Genomic DNA, 22,209 nt, shown 5'->3' on the forward strand with positions numbered 1-22,209 from the left:
TTCTTGAATTTGTCATGCACCAAGTGAAGCCTCAGTAATCCCTCTAGTGGATGGGTAGTGTTACTGCAACAAATTCAAGGTCCAAGCCACTTTATAAATGTCTGCAAGAGCTTAAAAGATGCTGTGCAAAATTTTCATCAGAATACTGCATCCTTTCACCAGTTTAAAATGCGTAATATTAAGTGACTCATAGGAGGATTTAAAAATGTGTGGCACTTTTAACACCTCTTTGTGCTTACCGAGGGAGATTTCACGTTTCCAAGATGATTCCAAAATTCAGACCCGTTTATATATATATAAACAATTTAGACTGAGTTGTGTACCAGTTTAATATACACAAAAATAAATTAAAAAAATTTCCAGGCCTGGAAGTGTATTTCCATTTTTTTTTAGGTTTTCCATAAATGCAAAAGCAGTCAAACCTATGAGAAGTTTTTTTTTTTTTTTTTGAAAATTTGTTTGGTGCACAGAAATTACACTGCAGCTTTAAAGGTGTATGATGTCATTTGATATTTAATTGGGCTTAGACTATATAATGGCACCATCATATGGGATCTAGCAAAAGTTTATCATGACATTATGGAAATGCCATATTTGCAAGTATATGTCACCCATGATTTACTCTGCAGTGACCAAAAATGGCAGGATTACTAAGCAATTTCAGTAATATTGTTGATGCAAAAAGGGTTTTTCCAATAGTACCTGTTGTGAAAGTATATTAAAGAAAAGAAAACTGCACACAATATCACTGTTAGGCTTTATTGCGGGTTGTACCCAAGTTATACAGCTCTGTATTCCAATATCAAGATCAGGACTTTACAAACAGTTATTATCAGTCTACAAGTACAGCCAACAAAATAACTAAAAACTACTCTATTACCTTAACTACCTCGTTACATATGCACTTAAGGGTACTAAAATTGAAAACCAAGCAACAAAGAGAAGACCAAAAAAATAAAATGAGGAAAAACAACATTACAGGAAACATTCATCACTACACATTTGAATATCTATCATGTATTACTAGACTAAACCTTGTGTCAATTGTTACCAATACAAATAAAGATTGTCCTTCAAAAAGTGCAGTTCCCCAAGTTAAAATTCTAAGATGACCCCAGGAAGACGCTGAAAAGAACTTCCTGCTCATTTAAGTTATCTTATTGATGTTTATTTCTATTCATTTTCAAACAGTCTACCAAAGCAGTGTGCATATAGGTTAGATGTGACCAAAGACCACTAGAAGAAATGTTGGAGTTGAGAATTTGCTATTCCACAGCCCGTTCTGTGAGGAGTGCTGTGAAGGAGGAAATGTTAATGCAACCCTCCATTTGCTACAACTGGCCAATTTTTCATGACAGAGTTAAAGAAAATGTAAATCATGGCACATTACAGGAATCGTATGACCACTACCGCGGTCAGGATTTTAGTAAGCAAAGACATGGAAGCCTCACCCTACACTGCATAGACTCTCTTAGAATTTCCCCAAGGTGGAAGTTTCGATTTAAACTCTTGTTCATCTGTTTTCTTGTGCTGGTTTTACTAAAGCTTTTTGGGTTTATAATGACATGACAGCAATACTCACAGTTTAAGTCAACTGCCTTAGCACATTGTTCAACAGTAGGAACCATTTAAAAGACATGGGTATATTTGCTCACAGGATAAATCAGAAAAGAAATGACATTTTCAGTACAAAAGTAGAATGTCAGGCCAAGTCACTTTTTCGTTTCCTCTATGTTCAACCTGGCGATAAAAATGGGGATTGTACATTGCTCATGAATATCCTCAAAACATCCATTTTGCAAGTGACATTTGAAGCGTATACATTGTCCAGCTTTTACAAAAGAACATATCCCTTTCCTCCCCCAACTTGATAATTTGGCATGACAGTGAATTACCAAAACGTAACACCAAACAGCTGCACATACATAAAACAAAATTAAGAGGAAAAGAGGGGAGGGGGGAAAAAAATTAAAGCAAAATAAACAATAAAGTGGAAATAATCTGGGTGCCAATGGCTTTTCCCTAAGCTTTCGAAGTAAAAAGTTATAAAGTATATGGAAACTAGCACGTTTGCCAAGACAGCAGGGAAGAACCCATTCAGAACCATTGGTAAAGCACTTCCAGAAAGGACTAACACTACTCCGGATGCATTCGACCATGTAACTAAAGCACAAAAGATTGAGTGAACCACATCGAGGGAGTAAACAAAGTCAGGGCAAAACAGTCAGCGATGCGTGTAGTTATACGCTTCCAAACAAGAGGTGAATACTTGGGCTTCTGATGCACAGGAATGGAGCAGACCACTCAAGCATGCAGGCACAAACACACGATTTAAGAGTCTAGCCAATGTACACAAAGAATAAAAAGACAACAGGTAAAGTCCTCCATCCATGCTGTCCAGTCTCTGCCTCCAGAACACAAATACAGTACAAGCTTTTCTAGTTCAATGTATACACCAAGTGCAATTCCAAAAACTCATTTTCGGCTTTCATGTCATGACGTTTCTCTCCAATGTCCACTTCAAATTTGTCAACCAAACAAAATGAGATAAGCCAGGTCAGGTAAACAAATCTTTTGATTGAAGTATATTTGGTAAAGCAGTCACTTGAAATGGTTCAATACTGGCACGCAACCATAAAGTGAGGGTAATACTCGGGGTTTTGTACAACGAGTCATTAAATATGGATAAGTTAACACACCACACAAGTTCTACTCGAATAAAACAAAGGGGAGAAAAAACAACATCTTAAATATTAAGGTCCATGGCTTAGCCTAATGCTGACATCTTTCTCTCCCTCCCGCTCTTGAAGCGTCTTATAAATTGTGCATCGAAAATATAGTACAATAAAAGGTAAATAGTCTGTAAATCCATGCACATCATTTAAACTACCAGCAGTTGATTACATTCAGCTCTAATCCAGCCTTCCTTGGCCACAAGTACAGAGGCAAGCCATTCTCAATGACAAACCAGCTTTGAGGAAGGGAGGGAGGGGGGGAGGGGAGGGAAACGGGGAGAACAAAAGAAAAAGAAAATGAAAATAAAATGGTAATGAGCAGCCAAAACATTGATTTATTAATATCGTAATAAGGAACTTCAGATTAACACAACCAAACTGTACACATTACAATCATTATCTATTTGTAAACAGTTAAAAGCCACTCGACTTGTTGCATCTTCGGACACAATTTGAATCAAGGCAATGAAATGTGGACGACTTTTGCAATGTTAAAATAACCAAACGAGATTTAACACCAGCTCTGGCGATGAGGAAAATATATATATATCTCAATCAAACAATGTATATGCAAATTACTGAAACATATAAAACATTACTTCAGACAAAGAAAAAGCGATTCTGTAGGCCGAGTCATTGGCTACAGTATGCATAGATACAGATTTCTGCTTTTTCTTATGACATTTGACAGTTACTTTGACAGTCACAAAAAAAAACATTGAGCCACTCAGTGGGAAAAAGGGAAGAAGGACTAGATCGTGATTCAGCAAACCATATATCCACTCATTAATAAAAAAGACAGCATATTCGAAAAGCAGTATGTAGAATGTCTCCAGCTTAAAGCAGTTATTTGGCAGAGAAAAACTTACAGAGCTATAAGTAGTTTCAGTGCTAAAAGTTGGATTTTCCTACAAGGAGTTTCTATGGGGGAAAACTGGCTATATTTCCTGAGAACCATGCTGGTTATTTAGCAGACAAAAGGAATAGATAAAATAACCAATGACATGGCCAAACACTGATCAGTATTCCCAGAGATAAAAAGCTTCGTCTTCATCCTCAAGATTTTTTTTTATTTTTTGTATTTTGTATTATTTTTTTTTTATACTTTTTTGTATTTTTTTTTAATTTTATTTAAAATAAAAGGAAGAATGACCATACTTTCCCCCTCAAAAAGTTTTGTAAACAAGAGGGCACAATGTGATGCCTCCAAAACAAAATTGAAAGCCTATTTTGAAAGTGCTGTTCCCCCTGGTTTGCAGGTTGGGTTTGCAAGTCACAGCTGTGGCTACAGTTTATTTAGACTGCAGAGCTAAATTCTTTAGTTAAAAAAAAAAAATATATATTGGTGCAATACTTATGTCTGTAATATCATCAAATAATCCTAAATCAGCTTCTATATCTTGATCTGGAACTCCACAATACCACAATAAGGTAGGCGTACATCAAGGCATAGTAGAGCGCACACTTTAAGAACATCCTTGAGTAAACAACTACACTGGAACTGTCGGCTCCCTCCATATTGCAGATTATACTGAGAAAAACCACATTCAGTGCAAAGTTAAAAAAGCTCAAACTCCAACATTGTCAGCAAACAAAATGCAAATAAAAACAAAACAAAAAGAAATGGAATTCAAATAAACATGATGAGAAAAACAGATGAGCTCAACTGAAGCTTTTTTTCTGTATGAAGAGCACTACCTGGAAGTGTAAATACATCCTTTCACATTATAGAATTGGCCTGCATAATTCAAGTATTCAAACTGATATGTTTTGGGCTAAAACAAAGTGGACATATGTGCAGAACAAAAATGTAACTTGTTTCCACAGGGTGACCCCACTTTTTTTTTTCTTTTAGTAAGTGAAGAAAGTCTAACTAGTGCCATTTGATTCTTTTCATATATATAATATATATGGTCATGTGATTATGATTAACTATTTCCACATTGAGGTCACAGGTTTGAATGTTAGTTGTTTTTTTTGTTTTGTTTTTAAGTCAGAAGGTGAAAGATGCACTACATGGAATCCCCGCCTCCCGTCAGGTGGTCAACAGGAAGGAAGGAGCTGATGGGGGAGGGACTGTTGATTCCCCCACCCTCACCACCACTGGGGCTCCCCCACAGGCTCGTGGAGTAATTGGGAATGCCCCAGAGAGACGAGCCGTGCAGGTCTCCATTGCCGTTCCAGTGATTTGGATCAGTGCGGTTTGGGAAGGGGTGAGAACCCTCGATGGATCCGATCCGGTTCTGAGAAGAGCTCAGCGTCTGCCAGTTGGGAGAGGCAGTCATTGACTGACCTTGTGCAAAGAAACGATTAATTTCCTCTTCGCTAGCAAACTCTGCAAGAATAGTAGTGTTCCCTAATACGCACCTGAGGAGGAAGAGGAAGAGCAGAACCTTAATCAGCATGGTGCCTCACTCTCATTCAAATCTTTGTGAACTGGAGTTCTGGAAATGGCTTTGCACATTATTTCAGGATTGGATTGAAAAAAAGAAGGCTGATATACCATTTACTTAACAGATTTTTGTAATGGAAAAAAATAAATAAAAATAACTGTCAAATGGTGTATCATTCAAATTAAAAGGAGGGCCTTCAAATATTGCTGTGGACAACTGTAGTCAAAAAGGTTGAGAAACCATGAATTACATAGACTAATTTCCTAATCGAAGAAAAATATTGTTTTGAGATGCATTGACAAGTCATTAAATTTGATATAGGAATTTAAACCTCAAAACAGTACTTGTGCACCACAAGAGTACAACATGAATTTTCAGAAAATTAAAATGTTCAAAATAAATACCAACCAATACTTTCAATAAATCTGGTTATTATAGGCAGAAGTGATCTAGTCATGTCTTGACCACTAATATCCTCTTACACTTCTTAGTATTGGTCGACCGATATATCTCCAAAGAGCAGATATATCGGCCGATATTTGGCTTTTTTTTTTTTATATCGGCAGATAAGTTTTTCTGCTTGGCCGATGAGTTTGAGGCGGGACTTTTATTGTGACTGTGCTGAGAGCCGCAGTGCTTGAGCACACACAGTGCTTGAGCACACACAGTGCTTGTCCGTCTAATAATCAGATAGAATGGTTAAACGAAGGAATTCATGTATACAGAAAGTAATATAATGATTGCTTTTATATTAGGCCTATTAGTTAGTCTAATTATTATAGAAAAGCAAACATAATAATACTTTCTCCTTTGACGTTGTTGCAGCTTAAGCAAATACGCATTCATATAATTTAAAAAAATCTTTGAATGACTATTGAACATTTAATTTTACAAAACTTGCAAACTTAGTCGAACCAGCTGTGAAATCTTGTGAAGTGTGCACGTGTATCCAACATGATCAAATGTTCTCTCCGTGATTGGTCAGTCCATGTGAATTGAATGCTTTTAATTTTTTTTTTTTAACTCATGATTTCAAATTATGCTGTGCTTTATGCATTTGCCCACCGTCATGTTCATGCCATTTTCCCTTAGTGCAGTATGTAAAATGAGGGTTACCCTGAGTTTATTTGAAAAATATGATTCCCAGTGCACACAAACTTCCCAGAATACTGAGTGCCTTGTTGGGTACAGTATTTACTTTCTTTTTGTATTTCTATTAAATATTTATTTGTGAAAAATACTGTATTCCAAAGTATAAGCATGTTTCTTTTACACATTTATTTTTTAATCCATTGTCAAATTATTTCAAATTATCTTAAATATTAACAACAGTAATTTTTTTTTTTTTTAAATCATATCGGCCACCATGCTTGCCAAGATATCGGAATCGGCTGTCAAAAAAATCGAATCGGTTGACCACTACTGCTTAGTAATAATTAGCTTTCATTGTAAAATTTTAGTTCTTTACCCACATTGGAGAAAAAAAAAAACAACAAGAAAAAAAGATGAACTTACATGTGCAGTGACTTTTGGGCTTTTGCTGCCTCGTCCTTAGAGCTGTAGCAGACGACAGCATTGCCATGGGGAAGGTTCAGATGGAATGTGATCAGTGGACCGTGCTGCATGCACAGAGTTCGCAAGGTGGAGCCATCAATCTGTAAAACATGGGCATGACTTCTGCTGTATCTTCATATTTAAAACAACATCATGGAGCATTTCCTTTAATAAACCATTAATTACAAAATAGCTATTGAGAGTTGGGTATTATCAATTGTTAACTCAATCATGGTGAAATTTAATTTACATGAACGGGGGGCTACATTTATATCAAAACGGATATTAAATTCAACAAAATGCAAGCCAGAGCCTAAAATGTAGCTTACAGACTAAGAGGAAGGAAAGTATTTATGTGCCTGATACTTTAAGCCCAACAGATTTGTTTTTCTTCCAAACTTATATAAAATAATAAATCAATATTTCAATATATCAATATTTGCAAAATGTTTCTGCTAAAAATGCTGGAAAAATCAGGCTGTGTGAAGGCTATGGCCTGCTAAAATGAGTCAGTGTACTCTAAATCATTATATGTCTTACCTGAGGTGTGAGGTTTTTGAGAACAAGCCAATTAGTTCTCCCTGAGCTGCTGTCACCCCAGCTGGAACCTGTGGACAGTGATTATTTCAAGTGTTTCTCATGTCTTTAAATTCTACATCATTTACACTATTAATAGAGATTATGTAGGTGGAAGGGAATATAACCGTGAACTAACCAGAGTTGAATCTGGAGTCAGAGCTACCCCAGCCTGCCAGTCTCAGAGAACTGTTGTCCCAAGATGAGGGCTGTTTCTGGCCAGTCAGGCCCGGCGGGGGGCGGGACGGAGCAGAGATACCTTTTGAGGGGAGAGGAACCTTCCACAGCTCGTGAGCCAAAGAGGTGTTGGTGACTGTGCCAGGAGACCATTTGGAGTCACTGTTTCTGGCTACAGGGAAGACAAAAAAAAGGTCAGGTCAAAGAAGCACATCAGGGTCACAGGCCTGCATGGCTATGCCTAAACAGCTGCCCACCAACCTGAAGTGCTTTGTGCTGTACTGCTGAGGGAACTATTGTGGTTGGAGGCACGAATGGATGTCCAGGCACTATTTGAAGGCAGCGTGGTGTTAAGTGATGAGGATGGCCCTGGAAGAAGAAAATAAATTAATTAATTGACGAAAACACTAATATATAAAAGTTTAAACATTCGGGGTCAGCAATGTTTTGTCTAATGTTTTTGAAAAAGTTAGAACATTAACAGTTTCACCCAATCTCATGTTCATCTACTGTACCTTAGTATAGTATATAGTATAGTGCATCCTTCATATCGCCAAAAGTCTTTAGTTTTATCAGAATTATAAAAGAAAGATGCAGCTTTACGATTCTCTCTGGAAAAAGCAGAGCTCCTGGAGGCACGCCGTGGGCCGAGCTAAAGAGTGACGAGCATTTGAGTGCCGATTGCCAACAAAACAGACATTTGATGCCGTTTCACTTACTGTCTGCAGTTCTGAATCATGACCGGGACCTTTTATAGCTGGGACTGCTCCATCTTTCAGTATCAAATGATGTGCAAAAACAGCATTGAACTAGGCCTCGTTTCTAAAACGTTTGACGTTTAAAACTGCGTTTGCTGCTCCGGAAAAAAAAAACTGAATCCTCGTTTATGTCATGAAGAGCCACGATTGAAAAAAACTCTCAGAAACTTGTACGAGTAAGATTTTTGGCACAGAAATTTGCTTACCATTGTTCCTGTCCCTGAGGTGATCAACATCCCGCACTGTATTAATGGAGAGATTATTAATCACACTGCCAGGAGTGACAAATGGGTCAGTTTCAGGATCAATGTTCGGATATCCTTTCCAGGGCTCACCAGGACGGAACTCTGCCAAACAAACATGACACTGTGAGCTAATTCTTGCTACAAGGGTACAGCACGATGTAATATTTTGTTTCAGTGCAATATTTGATTGGAACAAGTAAAGCAGAAAGCAAATGGGTCTGAACCTGGTGGCCAGTTGACATTAGTGGAACCATGAGGTGATTTGGCACGGCTGGGCCAGCCATCTCCCACAGAGCCAGGAGGACTGATGGGAGCGTTACCGGCATTGATGAAGTCATATGGACCAAAGGGCGAGTCTTCAAGCCTCAGGCCAGATGTTATAGCACCTATAGTGAAATCACATCCATCAGACTTTTTTCTCACACTTTCAAAAACTACCTATGAATTTTTTTTTGTTTGTTGAGATAAGGCTGCAAAATGATAACAAAAACATTAATTAATGGATTGTTTTCATTGATATTGCATTTGTTAAATAGAATAGGTCAACTGCATGGCTTTCTTTATTTACACATCCAAAACACAATTAATTTACTGCTGTTTTATACACTAAATATTCAATGCTGCCTGAACAGTCAACTTCATACTCTTGGCAGCCAAAAAAATCATAATGTCAATTGATTTCAGCTGTAATTTTTTTAATACATTAATACGATTATCTGTGCAGCCCTAAGACTGATTGTGAAAAAAAAAAAGTATATAAAATGGAGAAACCCACCAGATTTGCTGGGGTTTTGATCAAGTGGCGAGTTAACGGAAATGTCCATGGCAGTCCACTTCTTCAGACGGGACTGTGGCTCCTTAAAACCAACACTGCCAATGTCAAGGTTGCTTACATTCAAGTTTGAGTTCAAAGCTAGAGGAATACAACAAATAAAAATTAATAATAAAAAAGAAAAAAAAAGAAAAAGAAAATACACGTTCTGCCAGAAAGTAAGGTTAACAACATTGCCGGAACATTACAGGAATTAACATGAGCAGGAGGTTTAACAAAAAGACCATTTCAACAATTCATTCGATTTTTAATTCGAGTGCACTCAGTATTTTTTTCCCTCAAAGACTTGATAAAGATTTTGGAGACAGTGTCAAAAGTGAACACTTAAGATTTTGCGTGACAATGTTCCGTGCACAATAAAATATGGGAAAACATATGTACGGGGAGACGAGCACATACAAAGAAAAACAACGTTATTATTGTCAAGCGGCAGAAATTATAAGTAGAAGCACCATACATATGCCAGCCAAACATTCAATTTCCAATCAAATAAGGACTCAAAAAGATTTTGCAATGTAGCACTGTTTTCTTGTCCCTCAAATACAAAATGCAAGAGGACATTTTACTGGGGAAAACAAAATAGATAGACTGTATTCACCTCTTGCTGGAAGAGAGCTGCTGTCAGGGTAGAAGTTCTTTCCTACCCGAGGGTTGATGGGAGAGCCTGGCACCATGTGGCCATTGCTCAGAGGTGGGGCTAGGAGGCTATGACTTTGACTAATGCCAGCTGACTGACAGCCTGACATGTCAGAGGCAAACATCGAGTTGGGCTTGGCAGCTTGGTGCAACAAAGAGTCTGTCTGGCCTACATTAAGATGGGGAGGGCACCCACCTAAAGGGAAATTACTGAACGAGCTCAAGGAACTTTGTTCCTTCTGCTGGTCAGAGGCATTGAGGGGCATGAAGTTCTCCATGCAGGACTTGAGGCTGGGCTGGTGCAGCGAGGGTGGCTGAGGGGAAGTCTGCTGCTTCATCAAAGAAGGATCGAGATGGCGGGAACTCTGCATCATCTGCTGGGACGGACCCAGACCACGACCCTACACATTATCACAAATGGAAAATGTCATGTCAAATGAGTCAACAAAGCAGGAAGTGGCACACATAAATGGGTCTAAGAGATCACAAACCTGTTCCTGTTGCTGGCGGCTGTTAACAGGCATGGCTCTCTGGCTTTGCGCTTTTTGCTGCAAAAGGAGACGCTGAGCCAAGGGGGAAGTAAGATGTGAATATCACTGTGAATGAGGTAACTTATCAGTAAATATCTTCTAGGCTGTTACTTGCAGTAAGATCAATACCTGTAACTGATTAATCTGAGAAAGCTGAGACAGTTGGTTGAGCTGGGACAGCTGGTTCAGCACAGCCACCTGCTGTGGGCCAAACAGAGGGTTCAGACCCCCATTATTGGGAGAGTACTTCAACAGGGATGGTGGGACCTGGGAAAAGACAATGTACACATTTGTTATGAAAAATATAGAAAATAAATTATCAATTAATCAAAATAAATATGTATGTATCTGGTCTACAAATTCTAATGCTTCCTGTCTATGGCAGCTTAATTGAAAACATTTATTTGAAATATTTACACTAATTTATAACATTTAAATAATATGTATTTATTGAATTTTAAACAAATAAATTTAATAATTATATCTAAATCTATATATCTATATCTATATAGATATATAGATATTTTTTTTTTAGGGGATAAATAGTGGAGCACTCAATATTTTTAAGTAGGGCTGCAAAATGAATCTAAATTAAACAAAATGTGATTTAATGAAAAATATATGAATTCAGTGTAAAGTGCAGCACTGTTTTTACATGTGGGAAGCTCAAATGCTGATTTGTGTTTTCAACATTTCAGAGAAACTCAGTTTGCAATACTACTACTACTACTAATAAAAATAATAATAATGTATTTAATAATGAAATTTTAGAATAGTACCATATCTATTTTATATACTAAGAATACTAAGAACAACTTCAAATCGTGCAGCCCTACTTTTAAGGGTACATTTTTATTCATTTCCAGGGCAAACGGGAACCCTGTACACCACACATCATCATCATCATCATCATCATCTTAGAGTAAGCTGGGATTTAAAAACCCAAAAGGCATTACCTGAGAGGGAAGTAGTTGAGGAGGCACTTGGTTGCGTAGACCGGGCTGAGCAGAGTTCAGAGCTTGTGCTGGAGGCTGCTGTGCATTCCGGCCTTGTGCTGCTGCATTACCAACACCGTACATATTTACATTCTGTGAAAAAGCATAACACACATGTAAATGAGCATCCGGAAACCCAGTGCATTCACAGCTTCAGCACACAGCATACACTACCTCACCTGCCTAACTGAAACAGTTTGGATGGTGAGGCAAGCTGAACTGGTTTGGCAGTGAACTATTTTTAGGGGAAAAGCTGACATTCTGCAAAAGTTAAGTTAAGATTCACTGGTCTTGAAGCCATATAACTTTGGGTCTTCAAGTTGCATTCTCGTCCCATAGAGGGTGCCAAAGTACCCAACAAGCAGGACTATAAGTGGTGAAAATGAAGGACGGTAAGCAATAACTGACCTTATCCATATAGGAGTTACGGTCTATAGGAGAGTCTTTGTGGATCTGGTGGCGTGAAGCAGTATTTTTCCCGTACTCTCCGATGTTAAAAACATGCTTGTCAACATCAATGCGCTTGTCTGTCATTCCTGCCAAAGATGAGAAGAATTGACAGATTTTACAAAAACATGCTAATACTCATGGGCTACAACAAACATCACTCGATAGCAGCACTGGATGAGCATGTGAATGTGAGCTACCTCCAGACATATCCATCTTATTGCTCTTCAGGGAATCTTCAGCGGAATCCCTCTGCAAAATGACAAAGAAGCATCAACACGCCAATCTAATAACTTTCTGCTTCATAAAAGATTTTGGGACACATAATATTAGGTATAAACAGGTTTCACAGAAAAGAACAGCAATCAGACGTTATCCTTACAGGGTACATGTTGGTGAGCTGTTTCACAAGCGGATTCATCCACTGAGAATCATCTTGCTTATTGGGTCCTTTGTTAAGCTAATGGAAAAAGGGTAAAAAAAAAAAGTAAATAAGAAGCAAACCATGTTAATTTTGTCCCCCCCTTAGATTAAACCATAAATTCAGTGAATTATTATTTTTAATCAGGCCTGCAAGCCTAAATGGGGTCTTAATTATTACCTTTGGAGGCACCTTCTTGTAGGACCAGTTTCCATGTTGGTTCATTTCCTGTGATAGATTGTTGTTCCACATGCCCATCTCTAATTCCTTTTCCTCCTCCCAGTTGGAGTGCCCTGTCATGGACGTCTCCTCTCCACCCCAGTTATCTTGCATAGGTTTGGATCCTAAAAGTCCAAATAAAACAACCAAACACATAAAAAAATGGAAAAACAAAAACAAAAAATTGAACATAACATTATTTCCCTGATATTTACAATGAAAAAGCCCAAGAAGAAATGAAGTCAAATAAAGAAAAATCAAAGAATGTTCTTTGCCCCAACTGGAGATGGGACGTACCAGACTTGTGTTGTGATTGCTGTCCTACAGCAGCGTGACCCCAGCTACTGCCCACTGAGGTTTTCCTTCCCGGCTCTTCCCAGCTGGAACCTGTATTAACAGGCTTTCCCCAAGCAGATGTGCCATTGTCCACAGTGACAGGTGGAGCAGCATGCTCACCCCAGGTAGAGGACTCCATTTTTTGTGGGCCACCATATGGCTCTCCCCATCCTGTGATCACAAAGCAAATATAAAGAAATAAATTAACACCATGATCAAAGAGCAGTATATAACATTATATATTTCTGCACGTAATGTAGTGAAGACAACAAATGAGAAAACTGCATTAAAAAAGGTATATAAGGACTATTTTGTAATCAAACCCAAAACTATCATAGCAAATAAGAATCAAAGTGTAATGCTTAAGATACATGGAAAACAACTACGCAACAACTAATTTGCATTTAAACAAAATATTAACCATACTTGACAACCTTACATCATTTAAAAATTGAAATCTTTTTATAAGACAATGCTATTCATATTTACAAACTTTACAATCGCCCAAATCCAAGCCTTGCATAAACATACTTATGTAAGCTTTGTTTACTCTGAAGTCTTTCTGATGGATCAGCTTACATTTAACTACTGAGGTTTTTGCACTTTCACCATCCAGCATATGTCCTGAATACTTCCTTCAAAAATAGCCCTGTTCATGTGTGCCCTGCTGCTCAGGTTGCTGCCATATGACAGCACCATCGGTCAGAATGTAATCCAAGCTTATTTTTCCCTGAGCACAGCTTATCCACAGCCAATTCTAAATTAAGTAGGAACATTACTTGAACATACACCTTTAAATTTTCTGTTAAGCAAATAATTAAAAATAATGGAGAAGGCTACACTTCTACAATGCACATGCATTCCTCTGCGCTGCATGAACATTTATGTATAGACATGCACACACAAACACTTGCTCGTAAGTTCAGAGCTTGTCAGTGCCGGGAAGTATTAGAGGAAAGGGGTGGGAGGAAAAAGTGCATCTAGAGAAATTCCAAAGGAATGACTTCATGACTAAAGCTAAATATAAAGGTTGAGTAATAATTGCCAAGGCACTGCCAAAAAGGAAGAGACCCACCTGAGCTGCAGTTCTTTTCTTTTGGAGCCATAGAGCTTTGGGCCTGTGGGGGCTGAGAAACAGCCATGCCATCCTGCTCTCCAGCAGTGTTGTTGTTCCATGTATTTACGTTGCTGCACTTATACTTAGTGGGATCTCCCCATGCTGAAGTACCATCATCGATCTCCATTCTACGTCTGATGGATTCAGGGGATGGTTCTTCCCATCCAGTGGATTCTTCTTCTTTGGAAGCAGCAGGCACTGGTCCTCCCAGCCATCCTGAAGGCTTGTTCTGACAAGGGGCTCCAGTCTGAGAGTTGTTTCCACTCCTGAACATTCCCATGCTGGAATCTTGGGACTTGCCCCACTCTGAAGACTTGTTCGGTTTTGAATTGTCAACCCAGGTGGGGTTGGAGTGGCTGGGTTTGATTGGCTCACCCCAGGTTTGGTTTTGATTGTTGGTCTTGGGTGGCTCTCCCCATCCTGTGGTTGGACCACTCTGGTCAGGAGTGTTGGTGCCTCCACTGCCTCCCCAGGTGTTGCTTGTCCCACACTGCCCAGGCTCATTCCAGCCTGATCCAGAGCGGTCGCTGTCACTATCCCAGCCACCTGAACCAGACTTCTGGGGCTCCACCCAATGGTTTCCCTTTGGGCCTTCTCCGCACCATCCCTGCTTTGCCTTTGGTGCACTATTCCAGGAGGTCTTCTCATCCTTGCTACCATTCCATGAGGAACTACCCTTGCTCAATGTAACAGACGGGGAATCCTCCCACCCATTCTGCCCAGCTGGACCTTTGGTTTCTCCCCAGCCAGTTGAAGGTTTTGATTCAGACCACCCAGATACTGAAGAATTGCTACTTTTGTTGGTGCTGGGTCCATCTCCCCAACCACCTGAGTTAGATGCCTGAGGGGGAGCACTACCCCAGCCTGTCTGTCCATTTCCTGTCTTTTTATCAGAGCTTGAAACATCCCATGCAGTGTTCTGGCGGACTGGAGTTTGTCCCCACCCTGTGTTGGATAACACCCTGGGGTCCACGTCAATTCTAGAGAGAGCTGCATTGATCATGCCCTGCTGATTACCCCTCCTTCGGTTGCCCCCACGTGTCCCATCCCTCTCACTATGACCTCCTGAGCTCTCTCCACTTCCTTCACTGCCTGTAGACTTGTTCCATGTGCTGACTTGTGACGGTTGACCAGAGCTCCCAATACCAAGAGCATCATCCTCCAATGACTTCCATCCATTTGTTCCCTTCTTGCTTCCATTCGTACTATCATTGGAATGCTGACTGTTGCTGGGCAAAGTGTTCCACTCCCCATTTGAGACCTTAGTGCCAGTGTTTGAAGAGGATGAGGAAGAGGAAGAGGAGGAGGAGGCACTCCCCCAGGGGTGAGGGATCCCAGCTGGGCCCACACCATTACCTGCTCCCCAAGACATACTTTGTGAGGTAGCGGGTGCTGAGTCCCAACCTCCTCCATGACCGCTCATCCCGTTATTATTATTATTCTTTAAAGAAGCAGCACTCACAGAGGAGCTGTTGGCTCCAGACTGCATTAGAGTTGCATTCACAGTGTCGCCCACAGCTTGGCCTTTTGGGATAGGACATTTGTCTCCAGAGTAATTAGTGCTGGGCGAAATGCCCCATGCTGTACCATAAGACCCGCTGTTAATTCCCTCACTGTTGCCATGTTGAGAAATGGAAGTGCCATTAGAGACTGGAGAAATAGGGAGCTGAGGGGAGCACCCTGTACTCATAGGCCAAGCTCTGTGCCCTGGGGGCTGTTCATTCATCTGGATTGAACCTGTAGAGTTTGGTAAACTAGAGGTCATCGTGTTAGTAGTGTTATTTGGTCCATTAAATTCAGTGTTAAGGTTTTGAGGCTGCCCACTTGGAACCTTGTTTGTACCATTGACTTCAGCTTCAGACATATTTTCCTGCAAGCATCCCCAGGACATCTTAGAGTTGATACTCTGCATGCTGGGTGTTTGACCTATGGTGCTTTGTTGAGTGTTGGTGCCACCATTTCCATTTCCCACAGGCCCATGGGGGTTGGGTCCAGTGTTCTGAAGAACGGGCCAGGCACCATGGTTGGCATTTGGGTTCAAAGTGCTTGGATTTATACCTATATTGTTTGAGGAACCTTGGGTACCCCATGCATTTATTTTGCCATGGCTGCTTTCTGCCAGCTTGCTGCTGGAGTCCTCAATGGAGCCTTGACATGTGCTTAGCATCGAGCCATTGGATACACCCCAAGGCCCCTTAATACTCCCATTACCCACATTATTGCTGCCATTTGCAACCATGAAATGAGAGCCTTGTCTATTGCCATTGTTGTCTCCACCAGTGCTCCTAGACGTCATCATACTAAGATTTTTTTCTGACCCAGAGCTGGAGGCAGAGTCAGCATCCATACATTCTGAGGCTAACTCTGGGTCACTACCAGTGATGGAGGGCCAGGGTCCCTTATCTACAATAACTTTTCCCCAGTTGCTGTTCGAGTCACCACAAGGTGAGCTAGAGCTCCATGGTGAATTCTCATACTGTGGCTCCAGACCAGTATGTTCCAAACCTGTGAAAGCAAATAAAAAGGTCAAATCAGTTCAGAGAGCAAACATTGAAAAATAAATAAATAAAACCTCTGTAAACACGGTCTGTTTTTATTTTTTGGTAAATAAGAGTGTAGTGACTAGTCCACACCAGCAGATGATATACTGCAGTCTATTTATTCCAAGCTCAGGCTCATTTGCTGCTTCAAACTCTCAAGCTCCTTATAGCAGGATTGATTCGGCTGTCAATGTTTTTATTTTTTTATCAGCTGGAAAAAAAAGTTCTGAAAGTGATTCCAATGATATAATTTCTCTGTGCCTTTATCGTAATAGCTGTGGTGTGAACTCTGCTATACTTTAATACTGAGAACGATTTTTAGAAAAATATCATTATCTTTACAGTTATCGTGAACAGGCCTTAGGACTAAAACATACACTAAAGCAAACTTACATATTAAAAAAAATATATAAATATTCATATTAAACATTTTTGTTCAACTCGCTCCATACAATTAAATATCCTTATACTTTAAAATGATTAACTAATACACACATTGCAAATAAAACCAAAGCCAAATGTTGTACATGAATAATATGCTAAAAATAGTAACATTTGGTAGACTTTGTTTAGAATATATAGCAACTTGCCCATTTATGGATTACACAACAATGGCTAACTGCCCATAGACCATGTCTCTGTCCTGCTGAGGTGTGTCTCACTCAAGCCAGACTGAAACAGTAGTAGATCTGCCACCATTTTGTAGCAGCAGCATGATCATGGTGCATGCCAGGATAGAAGAGGAGAGAAAGCCAGATGACTGCTAAAAGCAACACCAAGTGTGAAGCGTCTCTGCAAGCTCACTGATTTTACATAGATGTGGCAAGTGTAGTGGCACTAAACTCTAACAATAATGAAAATTGTGTTCCTTGAAACAAATGTGCTGCTCGCTTTCATATTTTTCTGCAAGATGGCTGCCAAGCTTCCTTGAGCACTGTTCCCTTGCCAAGTCTCCCTGGCTGTGTTACCAAAAGATATGGGAAGACAAAGAAACACACACAGTCTCACTGCAGGTCTCAAGTAAACAGTTTAAGAGTGACCCATTTTATTCAATAAAATGGGAGATTCTGCTGAAGGTCAATGAGGTCAAGGAAAATTACAGTTATATTACATTTCAATCTAGTATCCAGTCTCCAAGGGGAGACAAAGAGAGCTGTCAACCAAGAAGAGACTTGTAGAGTTTTCTAGTTAAAGGGATAGAACAATGATAATTCTGTCACCATGTAATTCCAAAATTAACTTGCTTTCATCTGTTGAAGACAAAATATATTATGTCCATATAATGCAAGTCAATGGTGTCTAAAACAACCTTGGACACCACTGACTAGATGAACAAAAACACAGATGTTTTATATTTTATCTTCATGTAAGAAAGTCAGTCATACAAGTTTGGAACGATGAGTGTCTGTAAATGATGACAAACGTTTCATTCTTGGATGAACTATCCCTATAGACTTGTAATGTGTTATGGGCAAAGTGTATAATCTCTGACTTGCATTGTAAAAACTAATTCAGAAAAGTAAGAACTTTGTACTAGTTGGAAGCACTACTTGTCTGGCTTTACATAAAGCAGGAAAAACACAGATCTACCTATGCCAAGACATTATGACAATGTTCTTTTAAGACATTGTAGAGCAAATGGTTAAATTAGGCAACATCAAAATTACTTCCTGACACCATTAAGCATACACCACAGAGATACTGACAACAACTTGCAATCTGCCTAAATATGAACAGCCAAACATATCTTTAGGTGACTTTTGGACCTAACACGCACAAACAAAAATGGTAAACAACAGCACATGGTAAGGAAAAAGAAAAAGAAAAAGTGAGTCACCTGTTTGGTTAGGGGAGTGGCTGACGGAATCCCGAATGGGAGCCATGCCTACAAAACAAAGAGCAACACCATGAAGAAAACCAGCTACATGAAGCCAAAAAATAGGTCTCAACACCAATCAAACAGCCCCACACTAAGACCATGCAGCAAAAATCTGTGCTTATTTCAACATCTATGACCAAAGATTTTCAATTCAACAAAATGAAAACAGCATAATTTAAAGATTGAGATCTTTTATTAGAAGACATCCTTCTTTTTAATACAAGCGACTTTAACTTGTTTGTACGGAACTGGCAACCACTAGCAAAAATAATGGCTTCATTATTTTTATTAATGGCTTCATTACATTACTTCAGAATTGAATACTGAAAAAGTGCCTGGGAACATAAATTATTAATTTTCAAGCATTGAAAATGGTCTTAATTTGGAAATAAATGGGAGAACTGACAATGCTTACAATAAAAAATGTATTTGGTGAAAAATAGTGAATTTATTGACCTGACTACTTAATATATAATAAAAAAAAATTATAATAATTCAACTAACATACATTCTGCTTTTTAAGATCTAAAAAAAACAAACAAACAAAAAAACAATACAATAGGGACATTATCAAGAGCACAGGTACCTGAGAGGTGGCTTTGGGCGCAGTGTAGGACAGACCTCTCTGTCGTAAGCTCCTCTGGCTGGCTAAAGTTGAGCTGCACTTCAGTTCCCAGGGTGGCAAGCAAGGAACGTGAGGGAATGCCCACGCTTCAACAGCGGTTTCTGTTTGTGCTGACAGAGATGCGGCGAAACTTCACAGAGCGGGTACCGAGGCAGGGCTTGGGGCTGGCCGCTGGCTGGGGCCCTCTTGGCATTGCTGATGGTGCAGGTTACAGTGGAGGTGCTGCTGTTCTAATTGGCAGACTGAGGCTGGCTGAAACTGGACTTGATATGTTCTGGCACTGAAATTAAAATAAAAAAATGTATTTCAGACTATGCCAAAAGTGTGATTTTCATTAAAATTAAAGCTACATCTACAAACATCTATAATGTTGTCTTAACATAACACCAAGGAAGCATATTCACTGATATACCATCATGTTTTTCCCCACTGACCTATTTTTAAACACTTGTAAAGGCCAATAATTTAAATAAGATAGGACTGTGATTGTTGTCTACATGGTTTGCTTATAGAACATACAGAGCTATTCCAATTATATTCATGGCTACCATGTTAAATACACAGTAAATTAATATGGCACTCCTCTACATTTTGTCCAAAATTTGCCTCCATTCAACCAAACTCAAAACCTTTCCATAATGTTTCTAACATAGTATAGATCTGCGACTATCATCTCACAAATAGTGTAGTTGTTGTCACAGTTTAGCAGTTTATTAATACAATCTTGCACAATTATCAGAAACAACATAAGATAGTAGGTTGTAAAATGTGGTGAAAAAACTCAGACTTAATCTCAAGAGTCATAGTCCATGAAAACAATTATTGATATGCGTCACAACTTCTGTGCTCACTAAAAACAATATTCTAGGGCCCTATGATTTTCCACGATGCAGAAAATGTGGACAGAATTGCGGAATCCAGCAATGAAAATAGAATTTACTGTATAATGTGGAATGTCAAATGTAATTTGCTAAATTTTGGATTACTAAAAAGTAGGCCACTACATTTAAATCAAAACGCAATATGGACTAGTTTCTGTAAATATTAAGCCACAAAAATACAATTTAAATACGAATCCTGCCTGTTCTACACAACTCTGTATGTATGAATGAATGGTGCAGACGTGCTGAAACGTTTACTGAACACATACTGAAGCACGCAGTGTTTTGAGCCACTGCCGCAATGCCTACATGAACAAACAAACACGAACCCTAAAACTGCTGTTGTGTTTAATTTGATTAAATGATAAATTAATGTTTCAATATTACAGTGTTCTTGTACAGTCAGGACTGATTATAAGTAACAGTATCTTTTGAAACGGACATCCACATCATGTACTGATACAGTATCAGATTGCCAATGCCATCATCTTTTAAATACTACTGCAAGGTATGTCAAAGAAAACAATATAACATGTCCCCAGAAATATGGTATTACCATTATGTATTTTTGGTACTTTATTAACCTTTGTTGAAATTATTAATCTAGTTTGCAAGAACAAAAATGCATCTGATTTCAGTTTCTCTATATAAATTCTTTCCTTGCGCACAGGTTGGAAAACATACAATACTATAGAACAGAAAGTAAGTAATTTAACAGGCCACAACTCCACATTAAGCTTCATAACCCTGTTAATGCACTGCACCCTCAGCGCAACTGTTTGCAATATCCAGAGGCTTGTTCACGGACATTGTTTTGGCTGTGGAATTTCCTCTTTAGGAATGACCTCATAAAGCAGCAGTTCAGATTCCCAATAAACAAAGAATTAAATCTATTCCAATGGACAGATCACAGGGTGCAAAAACAATCCTGATCTTTATAGAAGAGGTCCACAGTCTAGAACAGCGAGCTATAAAAACTAGTACGATACATTATTTCTCTCACATCACAGCAGCTGTGAAAGATTTTACAAATACACCAATTTAAGAAGAAAAAAGACTAGAAGAGCTTAATATACCAAGTAAAACACATTTGTAGTGCATTATAAAAGCTGAACATCTACCTTCAAGTAATACAGGATTAGATAACAGCTTTCTTTTCCCCTCCTCTCCTGGTTTACCAGAAGCCTTCAAAGACACCCAGCTTTGTTCCTTCTCTTCGCATTTCACAAGAAAGAAAGAAAAAAAAAGGACAGGACAGGCCTGGTGTCATTTTACTGCTCGAGCTAAAACTCCTGTCAGCTCCTCCTGCCGCCTGTAGCAGGGGCTCTGTGAGGGGGAGCTTCTTTGGGGGTTTTCTTTTCTTGAATCAGTCTTTTTTCCACTTAAATGCTTTAGCAAAGCAGTTAAAAAGGAAACAAAAGTGTGAAATAATACTGCAACCATGCAACAGGTCTGTTTTCTTAGGGGCAACTTCCTGTTCATAAAGCCTCGACTCGCTTGCTGTGGAATGACAACCGTCAGGAAGTTAGGTGGTCACGTTGCAACAAGCAAGCCTACCCTGCAGATCTGTTGCACTGCAACAAGCAGTGGTGTACTCAAACGGCAAGCCTGCGTGACTACAGCATTACAAAAAGTATGAATGCTTTCAGTTTTACACAGTATCTGAAGGCATCTTTCTAGGAACACCAAAAATACTAGTGCATTTCTTCACTGCTGAAGCGCAAAAATGACAAGAAAAAAAAACTTTCTTGTTCAAATATATAGCTAAATCAAGTGGAGTCAAGTTATAAAACAACAACAACAATAATAAAAAAAATAATAAGAAAATAAATAAAAAAACACTTTCTTCAACACTCCCAAAAGAACTTGCAGACATGATCAGGTCTGCAATTTGTCTTAAAATTACAAGTATGCATGAACATGCCTTGACTTGAAACGACTGGCCATATTTGGTGTCAGTTATGTCAATAATCTCTACCTATTAAAGCAGACAGGACAAGCTACTATCCTTTCGAACTGCAAAGTTTTGCTTTTGCCATTTTTAAGTGCTTTTTCCTGCCTTGATGAGTTAATGCAGACCATTTTTGGCAGTGGCTCTTCCTTGCAAGTGAATGTCTGTTTTGTGCATGGTCATTGCTAAGCAACAGCTAGCTGATTTAGTCAACAAACTAAACCTTCGCCACAAAACAGACGTCACAAACCATTTCTTGAAGCGTTTTCCAATATATGACTCTAAGGTTTTGCTAATAATAATAATAATAATAATAATAACAACAACAACAACAATAATAATAATAAAAATAAAAATAAAAA

The 22,209-nt window shown here is 39.0% G+C and overlaps 1 protein-coding gene across 5 annotated transcripts in view; it reads right to left on the minus strand.

The window, feature by feature from the left end:
- Window positions 1–745: 745 nt before the first annotated feature.
- LOC113044757 (trinucleotide repeat-containing gene 6A protein-like) overlaps window positions 746–22,209 on the minus strand; it is a 31,937-nt gene continuing 10,473 nt past the window's right edge. For 3 of the 5 annotated variants that reach the window (XM_026204935.1, XM_026204941.1, XM_026204946.1), the window contains exons 4-23: window positions 18,977–19,295; window positions 18,349–18,396; window positions 13,930–16,476; window positions 12,816–13,025; window positions 12,480–12,643; window positions 12,261–12,338; window positions 12,079–12,130; window positions 11,840–11,967; window positions 11,393–11,524; window positions 10,566–10,703; window positions 10,398–10,469; window positions 9,869–10,307; window positions 9,214–9,351; window positions 8,663–8,824; window positions 8,400–8,540; window positions 7,697–7,804; window positions 7,398–7,607; window positions 7,223–7,290; window positions 6,644–6,783; window positions 746–5,102 (exon numbers count right to left, since the gene is read on the minus strand). In XM_026204935.1, the coding sequence (XP_026060720.1) occupies window positions 4,748–5,102; window positions 6,644–6,783; window positions 7,223–7,290; window positions 7,398–7,607; window positions 7,697–7,804; window positions 8,400–8,540; window positions 8,663–8,824; window positions 9,214–9,351; window positions 9,869–10,307; window positions 10,398–10,469; window positions 10,566–10,703; window positions 11,393–11,524; window positions 11,840–11,967; window positions 12,079–12,130; window positions 12,261–12,338; window positions 12,480–12,643; window positions 12,816–13,025; window positions 13,930–16,476; window positions 18,349–18,394 (5,328 nt within the window). In that variant the 5' untranslated portion in view covers window positions 18,395–18,396; window positions 18,977–19,295 and the 3' untranslated portion in view covers window positions 746–4,747. Of the gene's footprint in view, window positions 5,103–6,643; window positions 6,784–7,222; window positions 7,291–7,397; window positions 7,608–7,696; window positions 7,805–8,399; window positions 8,541–8,662; window positions 8,825–9,213; window positions 9,352–9,868; window positions 10,308–10,397; window positions 10,470–10,565; window positions 10,704–11,392; window positions 11,525–11,839; window positions 11,968–12,078; window positions 12,131–12,260; window positions 12,339–12,479; window positions 12,644–12,815; window positions 13,026–13,929; window positions 16,477–18,348; window positions 18,397–18,976; window positions 19,296–21,017; window positions 21,161–22,209 lie in introns of those variants that run through there. The other 2 variants (XM_026204953.1, XM_026204957.1) reach the window with 2 other exon arrangements.

The sequence above is a fragment of the Carassius auratus genome, chromosome 3 (genome assembly GCF_003368295.1).
Source record: "Carassius auratus strain Wakin chromosome 3, ASM336829v1, whole genome shotgun sequence".
In the NCBI taxonomy this organism is placed as follows: Eukaryota; Metazoa; Chordata; class Actinopteri; order Cypriniformes; family Cyprinidae; genus Carassius; species Carassius auratus.